General features: G+C 43.8%; 3 protein-coding genes across 3 annotated transcripts; all 3 read right to left on the reverse strand.

Moving 5' to 3' along the window:
• Positions 1-878: 878 nt before the first annotated feature.
• Positions 879-7,821, reverse strand: LOC121845756 (zinc finger protein 239-like). The gene is made up of 3 exons (XM_042317645.1): positions 7,324-7,821; positions 3,634-3,802; positions 879-1,747 (listed from the first exon to the last, which is right to left on the reverse strand). Exons 1-3 carry the CDS (start codon positions 7,333-7,335, stop codon positions 879-881), a joined length of 1,050 nt encoding a protein of 349 aa, XP_042173579.1. The 5' UTR covers positions 7,336-7,821.
• A 5,370-nt stretch (positions 7,822-13,191) lies between these two features.
• Positions 13,192-13,883, reverse strand: LOC121845757 (zinc finger protein 350-like). Its single transcript, XM_042317646.1, has one exon. The coding sequence runs from the start codon at positions 13,744-13,746 to the stop codon at positions 13,192-13,194; it is 555 nt and encodes a 184-aa protein (XP_042173580.1). The 5' UTR covers positions 13,747-13,883.
• Positions 13,884-15,037: 1,154 nt separating this feature from the next.
• LOC121845758 (zinc finger protein 345-like) lies at positions 15,038-22,233 on the reverse strand. The gene is made up of 6 exons (XM_042317647.1): positions 21,966-22,233; positions 18,457-19,039; positions 17,863-18,373; positions 17,354-17,558; positions 15,911-16,189; positions 15,038-15,246 (listed from the first exon to the last, which is right to left on the reverse strand). Exons 1-6 carry the CDS (start codon positions 22,231-22,233, stop codon positions 15,038-15,040), a joined length of 2,055 nt encoding a protein of 684 aa, XP_042173581.1.
• Between the last annotated feature and the right edge of the window lie 3,290 nt (positions 22,234-25,523).

Here is a 25,523-nt window from a genome sequence, read left to right on the forward strand (position 1 = left end):
GCTGGTTGTGTTAGGGCTACATTTCTCATGCTATCAGCTGGTTGTGTTAGCATAGGGCTACATTATCTCATGCTGTCAGCTGGTTGTGTTAGCATAGGGCTACATTTTCTCATGCTATCAGCTGGTTGTGTTAGGGCTACATTATGGCTAGCATTATTCTCATGCTGTCAGCTGGTTGTGTTAGCATAGGGCTACGTTTTCTCATGCTATCAGCTGGTTGTGTAGCATAGGGCATCAGGGCTACGTTTTCTCATGCTATCAGCTGGTTGTGTTAGCATAGGGCTACGTTTTCTCATGCTATCAGCTGGTTGTGTTAGCATAGGGCTACGTTATTTCATGCTATCAGGGAAAAGGGCTACGTTATTTCATGGGAAAAGCAAGCAAGAGTTCTCAAGAAACTAAGCCTAAGTTTAAGCAAGAGGTCGCAAGTATGGGCCCATTAAATATCTAAGCAATAGTACAAAATAAACGCTTTAGCTCACCAAAAGCAGGATCTTTGTTCTTCTCTTTCACTTTGACATAGACACCTGCTGTTGTGATCCCGTCCACGAGATTGGTTCAGGAAGAAGCAGCTACATTTTTGGCAAGGACATGATGTCTTTGACTGGATCGGTTTGCTGAGGAGGAGAATCTATTCCTACAGAGAGCAGGGGTAAGGTTTCACCCTAGTGTGAACTATCTGGTGGCTTCTGAGAAGTGCAAAAGCTGAGAAACTCTTATTACACGGAGAGCTGTGGTGTGGTTTCTCTCCGGTGTGCTGTTGCATGTGTATCTTGAAAGTCCACGATTGGCTGAATTCCTTCCCACATTCTGAACAGCTGACACTAGTGTGGGATTGTTTGTGTCTTGCTAGAGAGCTAGGGTGAACAAAGGTATTTTTACAGGTGGTACACTGGTAAGGTTTCTTTATCACCATTGACAAAAACACCAATTTCCTCCTCCTCCTCTTTGACATTAATTGCCAGCTCCTGTTCCTCGTCTTCGATCTTGATATTCATAGTTTGACTGCCCGATGATGCCGTATCTCGAATTCCCAGTGTACACTGGTTGCTATGGTTACTGGCATGACTGCATTGATGTTTGCGAAGACCTTCGGTCGAAGCGAAACCTCTCCCGCAATCAGAGCACTCGTAAGGTTTCTCTCCAGTGTGCACAGTCTGATGCTGCCTGAGCCTCGATGGTGACTCGTATCTCTTCCCACACTGTGAGCATTGGTAAGGTTTTGGTGTGGGTGCTCCTGTATGGCGTCTTACATGTCTCGATAGAGTTCCCTTACAGCCAAAGCTCATCTCGCAGTAGGAGCACTGGTGAGGTCTCTCCCCTGTGTGCTTTCTCATGTGCATCTTCAGTTCATATGCAGAGAAACATTCCTTTCCACATTCGGAGCACGGGTGCTTCTTTGTCGCGTTTGGCTGTTTCTCTCCAGGGTGGGTCATCTGATGTCTTTCCAGGTGGGGCTTCAGTGTGAATCGCTTCCCGCACACAGAGCACTGGTAAGGCTTCTCTCCTGTATGTGTTCGGCGGTGTCTCTTCAGTTTGGAGGGGTGAACAAAGTCTTTTCTACATACTGGACAGATGGAAGACTCCTTAGCAGGTTTTGTGTGTGTTCTTAGGTGTCTGTTGACATTGGATGGGTGAGCGATCTCTATTTCACATTGGGGGCATCGCCATGGCTTCTTAGCCGTACGATTCTCCTGGTGTTGTTCTGTTGATGCCTCTTCACTAGAGCTGGGGTTAGGATTCTCTCCTGTTACAATAGGACAAGAAAAGTTCAATGACAAATTAGGGATGCACTATATAATCGGTGAACATATCGGAATCGGCCGATATTAGCTAAAAATGCCAACTAGTTTAGCGCCGACGTGCAAAACTGATGTCAAAGCTGGCATGCATACCTATATAATGTAGGTGACGTAATGACGCCATGTAAAAGTTTGCGCTACACGTGCAACACAGCATTCCTAACCTACTAGCCCACAATGTCTGCTGTGTGGATCGAGCAGTCAACAAGTCCAGCAGTCATTTGAAAGAGTAAGACAATTTCAGCGAGACAACTCAAAAGCGAAATCCATTCACGCCAAGATAATGGAATTCATTGCCCTTGACAATCAACCGTTCTCTGTCGTGGGTGATGTTGGCTTTCGCCGACTGGTTGAGCACCGGTACACATGTTGCCCTACCGGAGTTACAAAGTAATAGCATCACTGCGATTAGCTTCACGACATACTATGGCCGTTTGGGTCTTTGTGTGTCAAAAAAGACACACATCAAATAACACTATTTGGCATAGCATGAGAAATCCTGGTTGAGAATGAAACGATGAAACAGCACAGCAAGTAAGTGAAAGAAATTGGTTTTGATTATGTTTTAGTGGTAATGGGGACACACGTCAATGTCAACAAAATAACTTTTTGTTGTGTGTGTGTGTGAGTGTGTAACCTTTATTTAACTAGGCAAGGTCAGTTAAGAACAAATTCTTATTTACAATGACAGTCTACCCCGGCCAAACCTGGATGACACTGGGCCAATTGTGCGCCGCCCTATGAGACTCCCAATCACGGCCGGATGTGATACAGCCTGGATTCGAACCAGGGACCGTAGTGACGCCTCTTGTACTGAGACGCAGTGCCTTAGACCTCTGTGTCCATGTGTGTGTGTTAACTGTTTAATTGTACTAGAATGATTAAAGAACGCAACCTTTTTTTTGATATCGGTTTCGTTTTTTTTGGCAAGGAAAATATTAGATATTGGTATCGGCCAAAAATGTCATATCGGTGCATCACTACGACAAATACATGATTCTATTCTATTATTTGTAATTGTCCTCTGTTTTTATTCTGCAAACGAGTGAATTAAACTGCTATATATGGCAGTGTTTCCACTATATGCTTCTACACCTGCATTGCTTGCTGTTTGGGGTTTTAGGCTGGGTTTCTGTACAGCACTTTGAGATATCAGCTGATGTACGAAGGGCTATATAAATACATTTTATGTTATTTTATTTGATATATTCATTTAAAAGTGTCTCGGCAGAAATATTTGTATGCTGCAAAATTGTTTCCGCCACTCCAAAATATATGATAATTATTATAATTAAAATGTTTTACAATATTTCTGCCAATTACGCCATTTTCTTCTTCCCGGGGTCAGATGAAGTTGTGGATAGCATTTTTTATGTCTCTGCGTGCAATGAAACTTCCCTCAAACTGCAGAAACATACAAATGGTGTCCATGAGTTCATCTGACTCTGGGGAAGTAGATTGCCCAAAATCTCGCACTTTCCCTTTAAGATCAGAGTGAGATGTTACAATGTATATTTGAACAGTGGTAGGAATGAGAGCCACGAGGGCACAGCCACTGCCTGCTCCTCTTCATCTCCCTACAGCGCAGTGGAGCAGCATCTGTTCTATTACAGATGGTGTCAACATTATTACATTTATCATGCGTTTTGGAATAGAATGCCCTTTTAAAAAGAGTCCCCAGAAATTACCTTCTCCTCACAGCCGTCCTACAAAACAACCCCCCCCCTCACCCCCCACCGCTGCTGAAAAGAATCCTGGGGGAAACACTGTATGGAACAGAACTATATAATCCCATTGATATTATTAATTCAGTAACTATAGTAATACTTACCAGTATTATCCACATCCCAGTCTTCCTCCTCCTCCTTGACTACAATGTTAAATCTGGGTATTTCACTGCAGTTGTCGATGTCTCTAAGGTTAGAGTCAGGAACCAGTGACTCTGGAGGGTTGGGTTCAGTGGAGCAGGAGAGAGGGGGGTTGGATGGATCGGCAGAATCCTAAAATAAAGAATGACTTGTTATAAAATAGCGACACTCATCATCAGCTACCACTTGCGTGTATCAGAGTTCCAAAACGCGTACGCACCGCAGTGTTCTAGAACTTTGGGCTTTAATACTTTTTGAATTGCGTTCCATTGTGTTGAAATTGTGGGAAGTTGTGCGTTCGGGCTGTGTCCCTCCCCCGCCCCGCTGTGCGTCAGAGCCGCGTAGCTGTGTCACAATGGGATGTCGCGCCGCAGCGTCTGTGGACTCCGATTTACGCTTAAAGGCGTCTGCCTACATAGGTTCGGTTTGCTCCAAGCAGAAATCAGCGAAGAGAATGTCTCTGTTCACAAACTCCATAAAGACCTTTAATTGAAAAACTAGAGAAAGGCAAAATTACTTTGTCCCTCTTGAGCTACTGTAGCAACTACACAGCCAGAAACACTTCATCAAAATAGCCAGAATTAATCTAAGATAAATAAAAAAATCTGTAATTAATAATTTAGATGTCTTTACCGAGGAGGTCTTAGTCGCAAAATTGTAAATATCGAACTAAGATACTTGGTGCAGTATTTCTAAAGTGGAAAAATGAGCATGAAAACTAGTCGTCTCTCGTTGAATCACAACAAACACTTCATTGAAGAATCTCGTTCCGACAAGGAGAAAGAACAATGAGCCAGGATGCATAAATGTGCAGTAATAAACGTATGTAATACTTTAAAGTACTTAAGTAAAAGTAATACATACGTTTTTTTTTTTTGTATCTGTACTTAACTATTTATATTTTTCTAAACTTTTACTTTTACTCCACTACATTCCCAAAAGAAAATCATGTACTTTTTACTCCATACATTTTCCCTGACACCCAAAGGTACTTGTTACATTTCGAATACTTAGCAGGAAGGGAAATAGTTCAATTCATGCAGTCTCCAATTCATCCCTGGTCATCCCTACTGCCTCTGATCTGGTGGAGTCACTAAACAGAGAACATCCCTGGTCATCCCTACTGCCTCTGATCTGGTGGAGTCACTAAAAGAGAACATCCCTGGTCATCCCTACTGCCTCTGATCTGGTGGAGTCACTAAACAGAGAACATCCCTGGTCATCCCTACTGCCTCTGATCTGGTGGAGTCACTAAACAGAGAACATCCCTGGTCATCCCTACTGCCTCTGATCTGGTGGAGTCACTAAACAGAGAACATCCCTGGTCATCCCTACTGCCTCTGATCTGGTGGAGTCACTAAACAGAGAACATCCCTGGTCATCCCTACTGCCTCTGATCTGGTGGAGTCACTAAACAGAGAACATCCCTGGTCCTCCCTACTGCCTCTGATCTGGTGGAGTCACTAAACAGAGAACATCCCTGGTCATCCCTACTGCCTCTGATCTGTGGACTCACTAAACAGAGAACATCCCTGGTCCTCCCTACTGCCTCTGATCTGGTGGAGTCACTAAACAGAGAACATCCCTGGTCATCCCTACTGCCTCTGATCTGGTGGAGTCACTAAACAGAGAACATCCCTGGTCCTCCCTACTGCCTCTGATCTGGTGGACTCACTAAACAGAGAACATCCCTGGTCATCCCTACTGCCTCTGATCTGGTGGACTCACTAAACAGAGAACATCCCTGGTCATCCCTACTGCCTCTGATCTGGTGGAGTCACTAAACAGAGAACATCCCTGGTCCTCCCTACTGCCTCTGATCTGATGGAGTCACTAAACAGAGAACATCCCTGGTCATCCCTACTGCCTCTGATCTGGTGGAGTCACTAAACAGAGAACATCCCTGGTCATCCCTACTGCCTCTGATCTGATGGACTCACATTTTAAAAAACAGAGAAAATGCCTCTGATCAGTCACTAAACAGAGAACATCCCTGCCGTCATCCCTACTGGTCTGATCTGGTGGAGTCACTAAACAGAGAACATCCCTGGTCCTCCCTACTGCCTCTGATCTGGTGGAGTCACTAAACAGAGAACATAATTTGTAATCCCTACTGCCTCTGATCTGGTGGAGTCACTAAACAGAGAACATTTTGGTCATCCCTACTGCCTTTCTTTGAGTCACTTAAGAGAACATCCCTGGTCATCCCTACCGTTTGCCTTTGATCTGGTAAGTACGAAACAGAGAACATCCCTGGTCATCCCTACTGCCTCTGATCTGGTGGAGTCATAAACAGAGAACATTTCATCCCTACTGTTTTGATACTTAAGTATATTTTAGAATTTCCCACTGCCTCTGATCTGGTGGATACTTAAGTATAGAGAGACATTTACACTGCCTAGTTTTGATACTTAAGAAAACATTTTGGTCATTTACACTTAGTTTTGATACTTAAGTATATTTTAGAATTTACACTTAGTTTTGATACTTAGAGAACATTTAAAACCAAATAGTTGCTGGAGTGACTAAACAGAGAACATCCCTGAGTCATTTTATATTAAGGTATATTCTACATTTACTCAACTTTGAAAATTGGTTACTTTTGCAACACTGTTTGATACTGAAGTATATTTTGGCGTTTACACTTAGTTTTGATACCAAATATTTTGATTTACACTTAGTTTTGATACTTAAGTGGCCGGCTGGGGGAGAAGATGGAGTGAGATGGATTTTGGCCGACATTCTGCACATTTTCTCATCGATTAAACATTTGATCTCCATTCAGTATTCTGTTTCCAAAACTATAATCTGTAACAGAGTGGACTGCGTTTAGTAGACTTTACCCTTTGCAAAGTAAAAAAAAAAAAAAAGGTGTTGTTTAGAAGGGCATATTGAGAACACACACACTTAAGAGTAGACGTTCCCTAATGCAAATATGCAAATAAATGCTAGGCTCTCACTAGCTAGTGTTTGGCTCTGCCCACTTCCTTGCTTGTTCTACAAACTATGATACATTTTCTCCCATCGGAAACGACAGGCTCTGGTCGATCTTGGGATCTTTTTGGTAATACTGTTGACCAATCACCGACGAAGGGGCGTAGACTTCAGCTACCAAATTTCAACTTGCCTCAAGAAAATAAAAAGTGTGCTCGAACGTCACAAATGTTCGTCATAATACATGTGCGCACTGTTTCGACTGGAAAGCATGCGACAGGCTTTAGGCAACGCCATCCAGACTGGTTTAGCATTACCCACCTAACATTAGCTACAGTCATTCCATAGAGATAGAGGACACAACATTGTATATGTTATTTTATGGCATCTCTGAGCATGGGCAGCGCCATTGAGGCTATCTCCATTTTGAAGTAGTCAATTTTCTTCTTCTACTCCTTCTATGAGTTGGTAAATAAACTGAAAGGGTGCGTACTGCCACCTGGAGGGTGTTATTTAAACAGATATAAAGCCAAGGTTGGCAATTGACTATCACCTGCAGTTTTGGAACGTTTTCTCACAAATATAATTAATTGGCTGATCCCTCCTGATGACCTGGATGGAATTATGAGATCCTTCCTTAACCCACCGGAAGTCCCACCCAGTTGATTACTTCAAAATGGTGAACGTCCTCAATGGTACTAGTCCTCCATCGGTCTCACCTCATCCATCATGAATTCTTCTATAGCTTCCTATGAATTATGTAGTTAGAGCACTGAATTATAGCAGATTATTCTGAAATAACCGTTTTCATTCCAGTGACCGTTCACCACGAGTTCACATTAGCTAGATAGCGGATTGCTTTCTATCCAGAACTATTTGAAAACTAGCTAAATCAGTAAGCTAGGCTTTAGCTAACAAGCTAACTTACTTTCCTAGACCCGATAACAAAACGATATGGAATTGTGGTTGGTAACATCGTTGGTTCCACGTTTATAGTCCGTGTTTGGCAATATCAAAATCTACTTTAAACCGTATCAAATGATATCGGACACATTTTCGCACACTTGCAAAATAACCCCGCTAGCTAACTATCAACGTTAGTATGTTTCTTCTTCCGGGTCAGCTTCCGGGTTAGATTCCTCAGACGATCCGCGTTAGCGCCACCATCTGTTCTGGAGTCCAAACAGCAACAATATCAATGGGACTTCGTCTCCAATACAGTAGTGTACATACAACACAGTATGATATAAACAGGGTTGGGTAAATTACTTTCTAAATGTAATCTGTTACAATCTGTTACCGGTCCAAAATAGTACTCAGTAGGATTACCCCGAACTCAGTAATGTTATCTGATTTACTTCCCCTTAAGAGGCATAGATGGGTTGGTTGTTTAGCAACGAAACCGACGCATGCGCAACTATGGGGAAACAGAGTTGGCTGATGCTGCGTTCACATGCAGGTCAGAAACAAGGAGGACATTTCCGACTTGCTGATTCGTTGAATACAGCAGGTGTATAACTACACGTTGGCAAGTCGAACATTTCATAGTTTCGACTAGCACTTGTACTTAGCATTAGACTGTTGACAACATGTATACTATATTTAATCTCCAAATGTTTATTGAAAACAAATACATTTGCACAATGAGCACTTGTCTCACATACATCGTTATGGTTGTTGGTTATCTTGCTCGTGAATTTTTTGCCATATTAGCATAAACATGACATCAGTCAAAACAAGACATCACTATAATGACCACCAACTACGATTCCCCACATGGAAACTGATTTTATTCATTCATTGACACCTCTAGCATTGCGATGCCGTGCCTTAGACCGCTGCACCACACGGGAGGTCCCCATGGCAACCTCGTCACCGAGGGGGTTTGTTTATCTGGCCCGGGTTACACCGGTGGGAGGAGTTTGAACCAGGTGGGAAGTGATTGCATTAGTCTGCCTCCCCGGCATGAGCCAGGTGCTCGGCTGACATGAGGTCGCCTACTTCCTTAATAGAGTAACACTTTAATTAGTCATTACTGATTAAAACAGACACTCTTCACTTCTTGAGCTCAGCAGCTTCATAGATTATATAAAATAAAAATGGAGATAGTTTAAAAAAAAATCATTGCAATGATTTATTTAATCATGACTACGACTACTGTGCGCAGGTACTGTTCAGGTGGTGATATTCCACACAGACACCGAGACCCGTCTGCGAGAACTTCAGAAGAAAACATTTAAGTGCTTATGAATGAGAGACAATTCAACAGAGTAATATGACAATAATAAAAATTAAAGTTATTCAAATAGTATATTTAGTGTAAACCAGAGACAAGCGTCCCGACTCAACGGATGGTCATAAAAAAAAAAGGCGTTGATCACAAATCTTCATAGTAAAATAACACTTGCTTGGCTTTTCAGCCGCTCCCGAACCTGAACGTAAAGGACCAGTGCACCTCTATGTGGCCTCCCACTGATGATGACATCACAGCCTGAACCTCGGTGTTTGGCCCTCCTCAGTCAGAATTAAGAGAAGAGCATACAAATCATTTTGATCATGTTTTTGGTTTCGTTGTGCGGACCCTCTACAAATGAAACTCTCAAGGCAAACAGCGTCTAGTTTAGCATCCATCTGTCGTAACTGTGGTGGGGATCGGAGAAGAGGAACACACATAAATAACGGTACCCCTGTATAGAGCCCCGCTATTGTTATTTTACTGCTGCTGCTCTTTAATTATTTGTTATTTTTACTTTTTTTTTTTAAATTTTAGGTATTTTCTTAACTTCATTGTTGATTAAGGGCTTGTCAGTCAGCATTTCACTGTGAGATCCTGTTGTAATTCAGAATTTCACTGTGAGATCCTGTTGTATTCAGCATTTCACTGTGAGATCCTGTTGTAATTCAGAATTTCACTGTGAGATCCTGTTGTAATTCAGAATTTCACTGTGAGATCCTGTTGTAATTCAGAATTTCACTGTGAGATCCTGTTGTAATTCAGAATTTCACTGTGAGATCCTGTTGTATTCAGCATTTCACTGTGAGATCCTGTTGTATTCAGCATTTCACTGTGAGATCCTGTTGTATTCAGCATTTCACTGTGAGATCCTGTTGTATTCAGCATTTCACTGTGAGATCCTGTTGTAATTCAGCATTTCACTGTGAGATCCTGTTGTAATTCAGCATTTCACTGTGAGATCCTGTTGTATTCAGCATTTCACTGTGAGATCCTGTTGTATTCAGCATTTCATTTGTGAGATCCTGTTGTATTCAGCACTTTTAACAGGCGAGACCTGTTGTATTCAGCATTTACTGTGAGATCCTGAATATAGCATTAACCACTGATGAGATCCTGTTGTATTCAGCAATTTGATTGAACTACAGAGATAATATATCTGTGAATCCTGGATATTAGATTAACCACAGAGATAATATATCTGTCTCAGTTTGATATAGATTAACCACAGAGATAATATATCTGTCTGGTTTCCCGGATATAGATTAAGCCTGGTAGGCCGTCTGTATAAAGCAGCACAGAGAGGCCGTTGTATAAAGCAGATTTTATGGTCCAAATCTGTCTGTATTCCAAAGGCAGTCTACTATGAATAGATTAGATTAAGCCTGGTCACAGAGATAATATAGATCTGTCTGTATTCAAATTCGTCACTATGAAGATGATATAGATTAAGCCTTTCACTAAAGGCCAACTTAAGCCTGTTGTGCCGTTTTATGAAGATGATATAGATTAAGCCTTTCAAGGAGATCCTGTAATGTAATTCAGATATTTAAGCCTGGTCCAAAGGCCGTCTATATGAAGATGATTTGATTTGATGCTAGTCCAAAGCATATGAAGATGATATAGATTAAGCCTGGTCCAAAAGATATATAGATTCTGAGATAAAGGCTGTCTATATGAAGATGATATAGATTAAGCCTGGTCTAAGGCCGTCTATATAGATTGAAGATGATATAGATTAAGCCTAGTCCAAAGGCTGTCTGATATAGATTCCAAAGGCCGTCTGTATGAAGATGATATAGATTAAGCCTGGTCAAAGGCCGTCTATGAAGCAGATATAGATTAAGCCTGGTCCAAAGGCCGTCTGTATGAAGATGATATAGATTAAGCCTGGTCCAAAGGCCGTCTGTAATGAAGCAGATATAGATTAAGCCTGGTCCAAAGGCTGTCTATATGAAGATGATATAGAGCCTGGTCCAAAGCCTATATGAAGATGATATGGTCTAAAGGCCGTCTGTATGAAGATGATATAGACTAAGCCTGGTCTAAAGGCCGTCTGTATGAAGCAGATATAGATTAAGCCTGGTCCAAAGGCCGTCTATATGAAGATGATATAGATTAAGCCTAGTCCAAAGGCTGTCTGTATGAAGATGATATAGATTAAGCCTGGTCCAAAGGCCGTCTATATGAAGATGATATAGATTAAGCCTGGTCCAAAGGCCGTCTGGATGAAGCATCTTAAAGTAGGAGTGCTGATTGATGGTCAGCTTCCCCCTTTTTAGATCCCAATAAATACGGTTATATGGACAGGGGGACCTGATCCTAGATCAGCTCTCCTACTCTGAGACACATGATACAAAGCCCCAAGGAGCAACAATCGGTTTCCCTATTGAACATGCTATTTAAATGCAGAACTAGTCTTAAATCGGTGTCCGGGAAACTGGCCTTAAATGTTGTCAGCAACGTAGCGCTGGTTAAAGGAGCAGTCTGCAGTTCAAACTGGCCTTAAATGTTGTCAGCAACGTAGCGGTGGTTAAAGGCGCCATCTGCAGTTCAAACTGGCCTTAAATGTTGTCAGCAAAGCGGGGTTAAAGGCGCCATCTGCAGTTCAAACTGGCCTTAAATGTTGTCAGCAACGGCGCTGGTTAAAGGCGCCATCTGCAGTTCAAACTAGAGGTCGGCCGGTTAATTAGGGCCGATTTCAAGTTTTCATAACAAATCGATATTCAGCATTTCTGGACGCTGATTATGGCCATGATTACATTCAATTCCATGAGGAGACTGAGTGGCAGGCTGACCACCTGTTACGCGAGTGCAGCAAGGAGCCAAGGTAAGTTGCTAGCTAGCATTAAACTTATCACATAAAAAAAAAATCAATCTTCACATAATCACTAGTTAACTACACATGGTTGATGATATTACTAGGTTAACTAGCTTGTCCTGCGTTGCCTGTTAATTTATCATCGAGTCACAGCCTGCCAAACGGGGGATGATTTAACAAAAACACAATCATTGCACGAATGTACCCAACCATAAACATAAACGCCTTTAATAAAATCAATACACAGAAGTAAATATTTTTAAACCTGCATATTTAGCTAAAAGATATTCATTTTAGCAGGCAATATTAACAAGGGAAATTGTGTCACTTCTCTTGCGTTCATTGCACACAGAGTAAGGGTATATGCAACAGTTTGGGCCGCCTGATTTGCCAGAATTTTAGATAATTGTGACATAACATTGAAGGTTGTGCAACGTAACAGAATATTTAGACTGATGGATGCCACCCGTTAGATAAAATACAGAATGGTTCCGTATTTCACTGAAAGAATAAACGTTTTGTTTTCGAAATGATAGTTTCCGGATTTGACAATATTGATGACCTAAGGCTCATATTTCTGTGTTTATTATATTATAACTAAGTCTATGATTTGATATTTGATAGAGCAGTCTGACTGAGCGGTGGTAGGCAGCAGCAGGCTCGTAAGCATTCATTCAAACTTTACTGCATTTGCCAGCAGCTCTTAGCAATGCTTGATCCACAGCGCTGTTTATGACTTCAAGCCTATCAACTCCTGAGATTAGGCTGGCAATACTAAAGTGCCTATAAGAACATCCAATAGTCAAAGGTATATGAAATACAAATGGTAGAGAGAGAAATAGTCGACGCGTCATAATTCCTATAATAACTACAACCTAAAACTTCTTAACTGGGAATATTGAACCACCAGGTTTCATATGTTCTCATGTTCTGAGCAAGGAACTTAAACGTTAGCTTTCTTACATGGCACATATTGCACTTTTACTTTCTTCTCCAACACTGTGTTTTTGCATGATTTAAACCAAATTGATCATGTTTCACTATTTATTTGAGACTAAATAGATTTTATTGATGTATTATATTAAGTTAAAATAAGTGTTCATTCAGCATCGTTGTAATTGTCATTATTACAAATATTACCACACTCATGTATATATATAAAAATCGTCCGATTAATCGGTATCGGCTTGTTTTGGTCCTCCAATAATTGTATCGCCGTTGAAAATGGAAGATTTCCCATTTAAAGGTGCCAGTACTGCCAGTGAGGCCTCTCCAGATCACTCTCAACTCTAGGTAGGCCTAGAGGTATGGGTCTCTCCAGATCACTCTCAACTCTAGGTAGGCCTAGAGGCATGGGTCTCTCCAGATCACTCTCAACTCTAGGTAGGCCTAGAGGCATGGGTCTCTCCAGATCACTCTCAACTCTAGGTAGGCCTAGAGGCATGGGTCTCTCTACTCTAGGAGCTGGCCTGGGCCTTCCCGTCCTGGGTGATTGGTTCGGTATGTCTGCGCTGGACGACTGCTTAGGCCTGCCTAGCTGGCGGGTCGGTCCGATGGGCTTGGGAGCGTGGGTCCTCTGGTGCTGCCGGAGCCCCTGTAGATAGTAGAAACTCTTCCCGCACTCCTCACACTGATGGGGCTTCTCTCCCGTGTGGACTCTGAGGTGAACCTTGAGGTCAAATTCTCTGAAGTAACTCTTCCCACAGACAGAGCAGAGGTGGCTCTTCTGTCCGGTGTGCATACGGAAATGACATGTAAGTTGGGACTGTTGCTTGAATCTCTTTCCGCACTCGGGGCAAAGGTGAGGTCTCTCTCCCGGTGAGCGCTCTCGTGCTTCTTCAGCCCTTCTTCTGTGATGAAGCCCTTCCCACACTCGGTGCATTGGTAAGGCCTCTCCCCGCTGTGCATTCGCATGTGGATCTTAACGTAGTAATTACTGCGGAACCTCTTGCCACAGTCAGGGCAGGGAAAAGGCTTCTTGTTGTTGTGAGCCAACCGGTGTTCTTCCAACGGTGCCTTCTCAGAGAACTGCTCCCCACACAGCGAGCAGAAGAAAGAGACCTTCTCTCCGCTGTCCTGAGACGTCATGTGTTTCTGCGCTGGCGGTAGATCTGGACAGTTGAAGTTCTCCTGAGCTGCTGATGCGGCGACGGTGTGATTCTCCCGGTGGTGTTCAGGACCTCTTGATGTAGAGGGACCTAACCCGCCAGCGGACAACAAACTGGGGTTCCGTCTGCAGGGATGATAAAGGTTGACATTTAGGTCCCAAAACGGACCCCTGTTCCCTATATCAGGGCTCTCCAACCCTGTTCCCTATATCAGGGCTCTCCAACCCTGTTCCCTATATCAGGGCTCTCCAACCCTGTTCCCTATATCAGGGCTCTCCAACCCTATATCAGGGCTCTTCAACCCTGTTCCCTATATCAGGGCTCTCCAACCGGACCCCTGTTCCCTATATCAGGGCTCTCCAACCGGACCCCTATTCCCTATATCAGGGCTCTCCTATAGAAACCTATAGGAGGGTAGCTCTCCAGGAACAGGGTTGGAGTTAAAACCTACAGGAGGGTTTCTCTCCAGGAACAGGGTTGGGGTTAAAACCTACAGGAGGGTTTCTCTCCAGGAACAGGGTTGGAGTTGTACCTTCAGTACAGTGCCTTCAGGAAGTATTCACACCCCCTTCGACTTTTCCCACATGTTGTTGTGTTACTGCCTGAATTTAAAATGGAGACACGTGAGATGTTGTGTGACTGGCCTAAATAACCCATGAAGTCAGAGTAATGATGTCATGTTTTTAGAAGTTCTTATAAATTCATTAAAATGAAAAGCTGAAATGTCTTGAGTCAATAAGTCTTCAACCCCTTTGTTAGGGCAAGACTAAATAAGTTCAGGAGTAAAAATGTGCTTTAACAAGTCACATAAGTTGCATGGACTCACTCTGTGCAATAATAGTGTTTAACATGATTTTTGAATGACTACCTCATCTCTGTACCCCACACATACAATTATCTGTAAGGTCCCTCAGTCGAGCTGTGAATTTCAACCACAGATTCAACCACAAAGACCAGGGAGGTTTTCCAATGCCTCGCAAAGAAGGGCACCCATTGGTAGATGGGTAAAAATATAAAAAAGCAGACATTGAATATCCCTTTGAGCAGGGTGAAGTTAGTAATTACACTTTGAATTTTTCTCCCACTTTGACTAGAGTATTTTGTGTTTATCATTAACCATAAAAAAAGAAGAATTAAACCCATTTCAATCCCACCTTGTAACACAACAAAATGTGGAAAAGGTTAAGGGGTGTGAATCCTTTCTGAAGACACTGAACGTGGACCACAACATCAGCATCAGCTCTCACCTCTGTGTGTTTTCATGTGTGTTTTCAGGTTCCCTGGCTGAGTGAAACCCTTTCCGCACAGGGAGCAACAGTACGGTTTCTCCCGGTGTGGATTCTCACGTGTAACTTCAGCTTGGACGCGTCGGATAGTTCTTTGCCACAGGTCGGACATCGGTGAGTCCTCTTCCCTCTCCCCCGCCGCTGTCCTGTAGTTGGACCTGCTGCCTCACCAGAGAACACACCCAGACTCTCCTCTGGAACAAACACACAGTTAGTCTATCTCAAACGGGACCCTATTCCCTATTTATTTATTTATTTTACCTTTATTTAACTAGGCAAGTCAGTTAAGAACAAATTCTTATTTTCAATGACGGCCTAGGAACAGTGGGTTAACTGCCTTGTTCACGGGCAGAACGACAGATTTGTACCTTGTCAGCTCAGGGATTTCGGTTACTAGTCCAACTCTCTAACCACTAGGCTACCCTGCCGCACCAGGGTGCACTACCTTTGACAAGAGCCTATGGGCCCCTAGTGTGCACTACGTAGGGAATAGGGTGCCATTTGAGGCACAACCTACTCACAGTGAATTCACTAGTAACCCGTCAGAAAGGCTATACAATAGTGCTACAGTCATGACGTAAGACGTTGTGCGTCTCCATCACAGGCTCTCTTACCATCTACTGTATCTTGCCTATGCTGCTCTGTACCATCACTCACTCATATATCCTTATGTACATATTCTTTATCCCCTTACACTGTGTATAAGGTAGTAGTTTTGGAATTGTTAGGGTTAGATTACTTGTTGGTTATTACTGCATTGTCGGAACTAGAAGCACAAGCATTTCGCTACACTCGCATTAACATCTGCTAACCATGTGTATGTCATCAATAAAAATTTGATTTGATTTGATTTGTTACCGGCGTGCTCCTCCTGATGTCTCTGCAGCAGCTGTTGGTTGTCGAACGGCGTTCCACACACGTAGCAGTTGTAATCTAGATGTGTCTGCAGGTGTAGCAACAGCTCATATTCCCGGGGGAATCCCTCTCCACATTTAAAGCAGCGACGGTTGTTAAACCTCTTGGCTTTCGGTTGCTTCCGTTTGCCTTCTTTGACGCTGGTTCTCCTTTTGACCGGTTGTTTCTTCCGGTGTTTTCTCTGTGGTCCTGATGCAGAGGGACCACCGCCACCGGTCTTGGCTGTGTGACCAAAGAGAATGGGTTTAAAGGACAAATACATTGTCCGTCGCCCCAAATGGCACGCTATATTCCCTATTTAGGGCACTACCTTTTGAACAGAGCCCTATATAGGGGACAGAATGCAATTTATAACGCAGCCAAATTAACAGGCAATAGTTGATGTTCTGTTGACTGGGTGCCATTTTAAAACACATCCAAATTAACAGGCAATAGTTGATGTTCTGTTGACTGGGTGCCATTTTAAAACACATCCAAATTAACAGGCAATAGTTGATGTTCTGTTGACTGGGTGCCATTTTAAAACACATCCAAATTAACAGGCAATAGTTGATGTCCTGTTGACTGGGTGCCATTTTAAAACACATCCAAATTAACAGGCAATAGTTGATGTTCTGTTGACTGGGTGCCATTTTAAAACACATCCAAATTAACAGGCAATAGTTGATGTTCTGTTGACTGGGTGCCATTTTAAAACACATCCAAATTAACAGGCAATAGTTGATGTTCTGTTGACTGGGTGCCATTTTAAAACACATCCAAATTAACAGGCTATATAGTTGATGTTCTGTTGACTGGGTGCCATTTTAAAACACATCCAAATTAACAGGCAATAGTTGATGTTCTGTTGACTGGGTGCCATTTTAAAACACATCCAAATTAACAGGCTATATAGTTGATGTTCTGTTGACTGGGTGCCATTTTAAAACACATTAACAGGCTATATAGTTGATGTTCTGTTGACTGGGTGCCATTTTAAAACACATCCAAATTAACAGGCTATATAGTTGATGTTCTGTTGACTGGGTGCCATTTTAAAACACATCCAAATTAACAGGCAATAGTTGATGTCCTTGACTGGGTGCCATTTTAAAACACATCCAAATTAACAGGCAATAGTTGATGTTCTGTTGACTGGGTGCCATTTTAAAACACATCCAAATTAACAGGCTATATAGTTGAATAGTTGAGTTTGTCCTGTTGACTGGGTGCCATTTTAAAACACATCCAAATTAATTTTCTGTTGACTGGGTGCCATTTTAAAACACATCCAAATTAACATATAGTTGAATGATGTCCTGTTGACTGGGTGCCATTTTAAAACACATCCAAATTAACAGGCTATATAGTTGAATGATGTTCTGTTGACATTCTATCTCCACTTACCAAGACGAAGAGCAGGTTTCCAACTGGCGTCGTCTTCTTCAGAATTACCCGAACCATCAACGTTCACCTCTTCTTCTTCCTCTTCCTCCTCTTCTTCTTCAGCTCTGGCCTTCAACCGAGGTGTTTGACTGGACGCCTTGCTGCCATGGCTTGGATCAGGACCCTGGGCCTCTATAGCTTTGGGGCTGGATTGGTCACCAGGATCCTACAATGAAAACACAAGTCATTCTTGGTTAACAGTCAGTAGTAATATAATGTTTGTTGTAGGGTTTCCCAGGGCAACGTCCAACCTCTGCCCCTTTCTGTTCCTTATCAAACAGGAAGTGTATATGTAGCAGATTTTAAGTCGCGGTTGGCTAAATCTATGCCTAACTTTAACCTAACCCCTATCCATTCTAACCATAAACCCAAACCAATTCCATAAACTTCTAGATTTTAAAGTGACTCCCCCCCCCCAAAACAAAACCTAAAAGCAACAGCATCAGCTCACAGCAAACCAAAGCACATACCTTTCTGATGAGGGATGTAGGAAGACCACTTCCTCCACTGCCGTAGCGAGGGCCTGTGGGGATGGGTGGGGTTGGTTCCACTATAGGCTTCCCAGGGTGCATCTGCTGCATGTGTGACCGGATGCCTGCTCTGTACCTGTAGCTCTTGCCACACTCGTGGCACTGGTAGGGCTTCTCTCCAGAGTGGACTCTGAGATGCACCCGGAGGTCGAACTCTCTGGCGAAACTCTTCCCACACAGGAAGCAGAGATGGCTCCTCTCTCCGGTGTGGATCTTGAAGTGACAGGTCAGCTGGGATTGTTGTTTGAAACACTTGCCACACGCAGGGCATCGGTACGGTCTCTCTCCTCGGTGAGCGCTCTCGTGCTTCTTGAGCCCCTCCGCTGACAGGAAAGTCTTATCACACTGGGCACAGTGGTAAGAGATCTTCCCACTGTGGATCTTCCGGTGGATCTTGATGTAACTCTTGCTGGAGAATCTCTTCCCACAGTCTGGACAGGGTAAGGTTTCTCTGGTTTCTCATGGGAGTGGGCGATCATCAGGTGATCATCCAGAAGGCCTTTCTGAGAGAACTCTGCCCCACAGAGAGGGCACTGCGGATTAGACTGGTTCTCTACAGTGTGAGTTCTCATGTGTATCTGTAGAGTTGATGGAGTTTGGCATTCCTCTCCTATTGGCTTAGCTGTGTGGTTGTCATGGTATTGGTCAGGGACTCCTATTGGTTTAGCTGTGCGGTTGTCATGGTATTGGTCCAGGACTCCTATTGGCTTAGCTGTGTGGTTGTCATGGTATTGGTCAGGGACTCCTATTGGTTTAGCTGTGCGGTTGTCATGGTATTGGTCCAGAACTCCTATTGGTTTAGCTGTGCGGTTGTCATGGTATTGGTCCAGGACTCCTATTGGCTTAGCTGTGTGGTTGTCATGGTATTGGTCCGGGACTCCTATTGGTTTAGCTGTGCGGTTGTCATGGTATTGGTCCAGGACTCCTATTGGCTTAGCTGTGTGGTTGTCATGGTATTGGTCCGGGATTCCTATTGGCTTAGCTGTGTGGTTGTCATGGTATTGGTCCAGAACTCCTATTGGCTTAGCTGTGTGGTTGTCATGGTATTGGTCTGGGACGCCTATTGTAGGAAGCCTCTCCACGATGTCAGGCCAGAAACTGGGATTCCTGACTTCCCCTGCATGGGAGAAGATAGTGTTAGTTCATGTTCAGTCTAAACAGACAATGACTGGGGTCAGGACAATACCAGTATCACCCTACTCAGATAATGACTGGGGTCAGGACAATACCAGTATCACCCTACTCAGATAATGACTGAGGTCAGGACGATACCAGTATCACCCTACTCAGATAATGACTGGGGTCAGGACAATACCAGTATCACCCTACTCAGATAATGACTGGGGTCAGGACGATACCAGTATCACCCTACTCAGATAATGACTGGGGTCAGGACGATACCAGTATCACCCTACTCAGATAATGACTGGGGTCAGGACGATACCAGTATCACCCTACTCAGACAATGACGGGTCAGGACAATACCAGTATCACCCTACTCAGACAATGACGGGTCAGGACAATACCAGTATCACCCTACTCAGACAATGACGGGTCAGGACAATACCAGTATCACCCTACTCAGATAATGACTGGGGTCAGGACGATACCAGTATCACCCTACTCAGACAATGACTGGGGTCAGGACAATACCAGTATCACCCTACTCAGATAATGACTGAGGTCAGGACGATACCAGTATCACCCTACTCAGATAATGACTGGGGTCAGGACGATACCAGTATCACCCTACTCAGATAATGACTGAGGTCAGGACGATACCAGTATCACCCTACTCAGATAATGACTGAGGTCAGGACGATACCAGTATCACCCTACTCAGATAATGACTGGGGTCAGGACGATACCAGTATCACCCTACTCAGATAATGACTGGGGTCAGGACGATACCAGTATCACCCTACTCAGATAATGACTGGGGTCAGGACGATACCAGTATCACCCTACTCAGACAATGACGGGTCAGGACAATTCCAGTATCACCCTACTCAGACAATGACGGTCAGGACAATACCAGTATCACCCTACTCAGACAATGACGGGTCAGGACAATACCAGTATCACCCTACTCAGACAATGACTGGGGTCAGGACGATACCAGTATCACCCTACTCAGACAATGACGGGTCAGGACAATACCAGTATCACCCTACTCAGATAATGACTGGGGTCAGGGCAATACCAGTATCACCTTACTCAGATAATGACTGGAGTCAGGACAATACCAGTATCACCCTACTCAGATAATGACTGGGGTCAGGACGATATTAATTCATTCTTCACACTTCTTTAGTCACACCTTCTGTCTGACACCTCTTTAGTCACACCTTCTGCCTGACACCTCTTCTCTTTAGTCACACCTTCTGCCCACACTGACACCTCTTTAGTCACACCTTCTGCCTGACACCTCTTCTCTTTAGTCACACCTTCTGCCCACACTGACACCTCTTTAGTCACACCTTCTGCCTGACACCTCTTCTCTTTAGTCATACCTTCTGCCCACACTGACACCTCTTTAGTCACACCTTCTGCCTGACACCTCTTTAGTCACACCTTCTGCCTGACACCTCTTTAGTCACACTTTCTGCCTGACACCTCTTTAGTCACACCATCTGCCTGACACCTCTTTAGTCACACCTTCTGCCTGACACCTCTTTAGTCACACCTTCTGCTTGACACCTCTTCTCTTTAGTCACACCTTCTGCCTGACACCTCTTTAGTCACACCTTCTGCCTGACACCTCTTTAGTCACACCTTCTGCCTGACACCTCTTTAGTCACACCTTCTGTCTACACTGACACCTCTTTAGTCACACCTTCAGTCTGACACCTCTTTAGTCACACCTTCTGTCTACACTGACACCTCTTTAGTCACACCTTCTGCCTGACACCTCTTTAGTCACACCTTCTGCCTGACACCTCTTTAGTCACACCTTCTGCCTGACACCTCTTTAGTCACACCTTCTGCCTGACACCTCTTCTCTTTAGTCACACCTTCTGCTTGACACCTCTTCTCTTTAGTCACACCTTCTGCCTGACACCTCTTTAGTCACACCTTCTGCCTGACACCTTTTAGTCACACCTTCTGCCTGACACCTCTTTAGTCACACCTTCTGTCTGACACCTCTTTAGTCACACCTTCTGCCTGACACCTCTTTAGTCACACCTTCTGCCTGACACCTCTTTAGTCACACCTTCTGCTTGACACCTCTTCTCTTTAGTCACACCTTCTGCCTGACACCTCTTTAGTCACACCTTTTGCCTGACACCTTTTAGTCACACCTTCTGCCTGACACCTCTTTAGTCACACCTTCTGTCTGACACCTCTTTAGTCACACCTTCTGCCTGACACCTCTTTAGTCACACCTTCTGCCCACACTGACACCTCTTTAGTCACACCTTCTGCATGACACCTCTTTAGTCACACCCTCTGTCTACACTGACACCTCTTTAGTCACACCTTCTGTCTACCCTGACACCTCTTCTCTTTAGTCACACCTTCTGCCTGACACCTCTTTAGTCACACCTTCTGCCTGACACCTCTTTAGTCACACCTTCTGCCTGACACCTCTTTAGTCACACCTTCTGTCTGACATCTCTTTAGTCACACCTTCTGCCCACACTGACACCTCTTTAGTCACACCTTCTGCCTGACACTTCTTCTCTTTAGTCACACCTTCTGCTTGACACCTCTTCTCTTTTGTCACACCTTCTGTTTGACACCTCTTTAGTCACACCTTCTGCCTGACACCTTTTTAGTCACACCTTCTGCTAGGCAAGTCAATTGTGCTGCCGCTAGTCAGCAACTTCCTTCAAACTGCTAGCAGAAACATAAACATGGGATCCAAGAGTTTGGGGACGTAGATAAAGGGCCTCATTACCAAATCCCAAAGTATCCCTTCAAAGAGGACAAAGGTATTTCCAGAGTTGGGTCAACTGGTCATATGTACGACTTCCCACCTTTTAAAGAGGACAAAGGTATTTCCAGAGTTGTGTCAACTGGTCAGATGTACGACTTCTCACCTTTGTGCACACTCTGGTGTATTTTCAGGTTTCCTTTCTGAGCGAATCTCTTCCCGCACACAGAGCACTGGAAAGGCTTCTCTCCCGTGTGTATCCGCTCGTGCATCATCAGTTTATGTGCATCGGATGCTTCGTATCCACACGTTGAGCAGCGGTGAACCTTCTTGGTTTTGAACATGGTCGTTCCATCTATATGAATGGTCTGGTGTAAGAGCATGTCGTAGACGCGGGAGAATCCCTCTCCACATTTAAAGCAGCGGTGCGTCATCTTGGCTTTCTTCTGCTTCGGATTCTTTTCCTTCTTCGGTTTCTCTTTTTCTTCGGTTGCTTTTGTTCTGGACTCTTCTTCCGTTTGGTCGCCCGTGTCTTCTCTTTCTCCCGGTGTTGTCGTTCCACCGCTCCTGGTGTTGAGGTAGTTCCCTCACTACCGTGGCAGGAATTAGGACTCATTCCTGTGGAGAGAAGAGAGTTCAGTGGGTCAGTATGGGTAGAGTTCCCTCACTACCGTGGCAGGAATTAGGACTCATTCCTGTGGAGAGAAGAGAGTTCAGTGGGTCAGTATGGGTAGAGTTCCCTCACTACCGTGGCAGGAATTAGGACTCATTCCTGTGGAGAGAAGAGAGTTCAGTGGGTCAGTATGGGTAGAGTTCCTCACTACCGTGGCAGGAATTAGGACTCATTCCTGTGGAGAGAAGAGAGTTCAGTGGGTCAGTATGGGTAGAGTTCCCTCACTACCGTGGCAGGAATTAGGACTCATTCCTGTGGAGAGAAGAGAGTTCAGTGGGTCAGTATGGGTAGAGTTCCCTCACTACCGTGGCAGGAATTAGGACTCATTCCTGTGGAGAGAAGAGAGTTCAGTGGGTCAGTATGGGTAGAGTTCCCTCACTACCGTGGCAGGAATTAGGACTCATTCCTGTGGAGAGAAGAGAGTTCAGTGGGTCAGTATGGGTAGAGTTCCCTCACTACCGTGGCAGGAATTAGGACTCATTCCTGTGGAGAGAAGAGAGTTCAGAGGGTCAGTATGGGTAGAGTTCCCTCACTACCATGGCAGGAGGTAGGACTCATCAGTATGGGTAGAGTTCCCTCATTACCGTGGCAGGAGGTAGGAATCATCAGTATCGGTAGAGTACCCTCACTACCGTGGCAGGAATTAGGACTCATTCCTGTGGAGAGAAGAGAGTTCAGTGGGTCAGTATGGGTAGAGTTCCCTCACTACCGTGGCAGGAGGTAGGACTCATCAGTATGGGTAGAGTTCCCTCACTACCGTGGCAGGAGGTAGGACTCATTAGTACGGGTAGAGTTCCCTCAATACCGTGGCAGGAGGTAGGACTCATCAGTATGGGTAGAGTTCCCTCACTTACCGTGGCAGGAGGTAGGACTCATCAGTATGAGTAGAGTTCCCTAACTACCGTGGCATGTAGCGTACATGCTATTGTGTGAAAACAGTGGCCACGCATTCCCTAAGGTGCCATTTGGGATGAACACGTTCTTTAACTCACCTTTCTGTCACCACTTGTAAACAGGATATGTTTACATATCTTACATTACTCATCTCATATGTACAGTGCCTTGCGAAAGTATTCGGCCCCCTTGAACTTTGCGACCTTTTGCCACATTTCAGGCTTCAAACATAAAGATATAAAACTGTATTTTTTTGTGAGGAATCAACAACAAGTGGGACACAATCATGAAGTGGAACGACATTTATTGGAAATTTCAAACTTTTTTAACAAATCAAAAACTGAAAAATTGGGCGTGCAAAATTATTCAGCCCCTTTACTTTCAGTGCAGCAAACTCTCTCCAGAAGTTCAGTGAGGATCTCTGAATGATCCAATGTTGACCTAAATGACTAATGATGATAAATACAATCCACCTGTGTGTAATCAAGTCTCCGTATAAATGCACCTGCACTGTGATAGTCTCAGAGGTCCGTTAAAAGCGCAGAGAGCATCATGAAGAACAAGGAACACACCAGGCAGATCCGAGATACTGTTGTGAAGAAGTTTAAAGTCGGATTTGGATACAAAAAGATTTCCCAAGCTTTAAACATCCCAAGGAGCACTGTGCAAGCGATAATATTGAAATGGAAGGAGTATCAGACCACTGCAAATCTACCAGGACCTGGCCGTCCCTCTAAACTTTCAGCTCATACTGCGGAGAAGACTGATCAGAGATGCAGCCAAGAGGCCCATGATCACTCTGGATGAACTGCAGAGATCTACAGCTGAGGTGGGAGACTCTGTCCATAGGACAACAATCAGTCGTATATTGCACAAATCTGGCCTTTATGGTAGAGTGGCAAGAAGAAAGCCATTTCTTATAGATATCCATAAAAAGTGTCATTTAAAGTTTGCCACAAGCCACCTGGGAGACACACCAAACATATGGAAGAAGGTGCTCTGGTCAGATGAAACCGAAATTGAACTTTTTGGCAACAATGCAAAACGTTATGTTTGGTGTAAAAGCAACACAGCTCATCACCCTGACCACACCATCCCCACTGTCAAACATGGTGGTGGCAGCATCATGGTTTGGGCCTGCTTTCCTTCAGCAGGGACAGGGAAGATGGTTAAAATTGATGGGAAGATGGATGGAGCCAAATACAGGACCATTCTGGAAGAAAACCTGATGGAGTCTGCAAAAGACCTGAGACTGGGACGGAGATTTGTCTTCCAACAAGACAATGATCCAAAACATAAAGCAAAATCTACAATGGAATGGTTCAAAAATAAACATATCCAGGTGTTAGAATGGCCAAGTCAAAGTCCAGACGTGAATCCAATCGAGAATCTGTGGAAAGAACTGAAAACTGCTGTTCACAAATGCTCTCCATCCAACCTCACTGAGCTCGAGCTGTTTTGCAAGGAGGAATGGGAAAAGATTTCAGTCTCTCGATGTGCAAAACTGATAGAGACATACCCCAAGCGACTTACAGCTGTAATCGCAGCAAAAGGTGGCGCTACAAAGTATTAACTTAAGGGGGCTGAATAATTTTGCACGCCCAATTTTTCAGTTTTTGATATGTTAAAAAAGTTTGAAATATCCAATAAATGTCGTTCCACTTCATGATTGTGTCCCACTTGTTGTTGATTCTTCACAAAAAAATACAGTTTTATATCTTTATGTTTGAAGCCTGAAATGTGGCAAAAGGTCGCAAAGTTCAAGGGGGCCGAATACTTTCGCAAAGCACTGTATATACTCTATTCTATATCTTAGTCTATGCATTACTCATCTCATATGTATATACTGTATCCTATTCTACTGTATCTTAGTCTATGCATTACTCATCTCATATGTATATACTGTATCCTATTCTACTGTGTATCTTAGTCTATGCATTACTCATCTCATATGTATATTCTACTGTATTCTATTCTACTGTATCTTAGTCTATGCATTACTCATCTCATATGTATATACTGTATCCTATTCTACTGTATCTTAGTCTATGCATTACTCATCTCATATGTATATACTGTATTCTATCTATTCTACTGTATCTTAGTCTATGCATTACTCATCTCATATGTATATACTGTATTCTATCCTACTGTATC

Source organism: Oncorhynchus tshawytscha, unplaced genomic scaffold (assembly GCF_018296145.1).
Source record: "Oncorhynchus tshawytscha isolate Ot180627B unplaced genomic scaffold, Otsh_v2.0 Un_contig_1019_pilon_pilon, whole genome shotgun sequence".
NCBI lineage: Eukaryota > Metazoa > Chordata > Actinopteri > Salmoniformes > Salmonidae > Oncorhynchus > Oncorhynchus tshawytscha.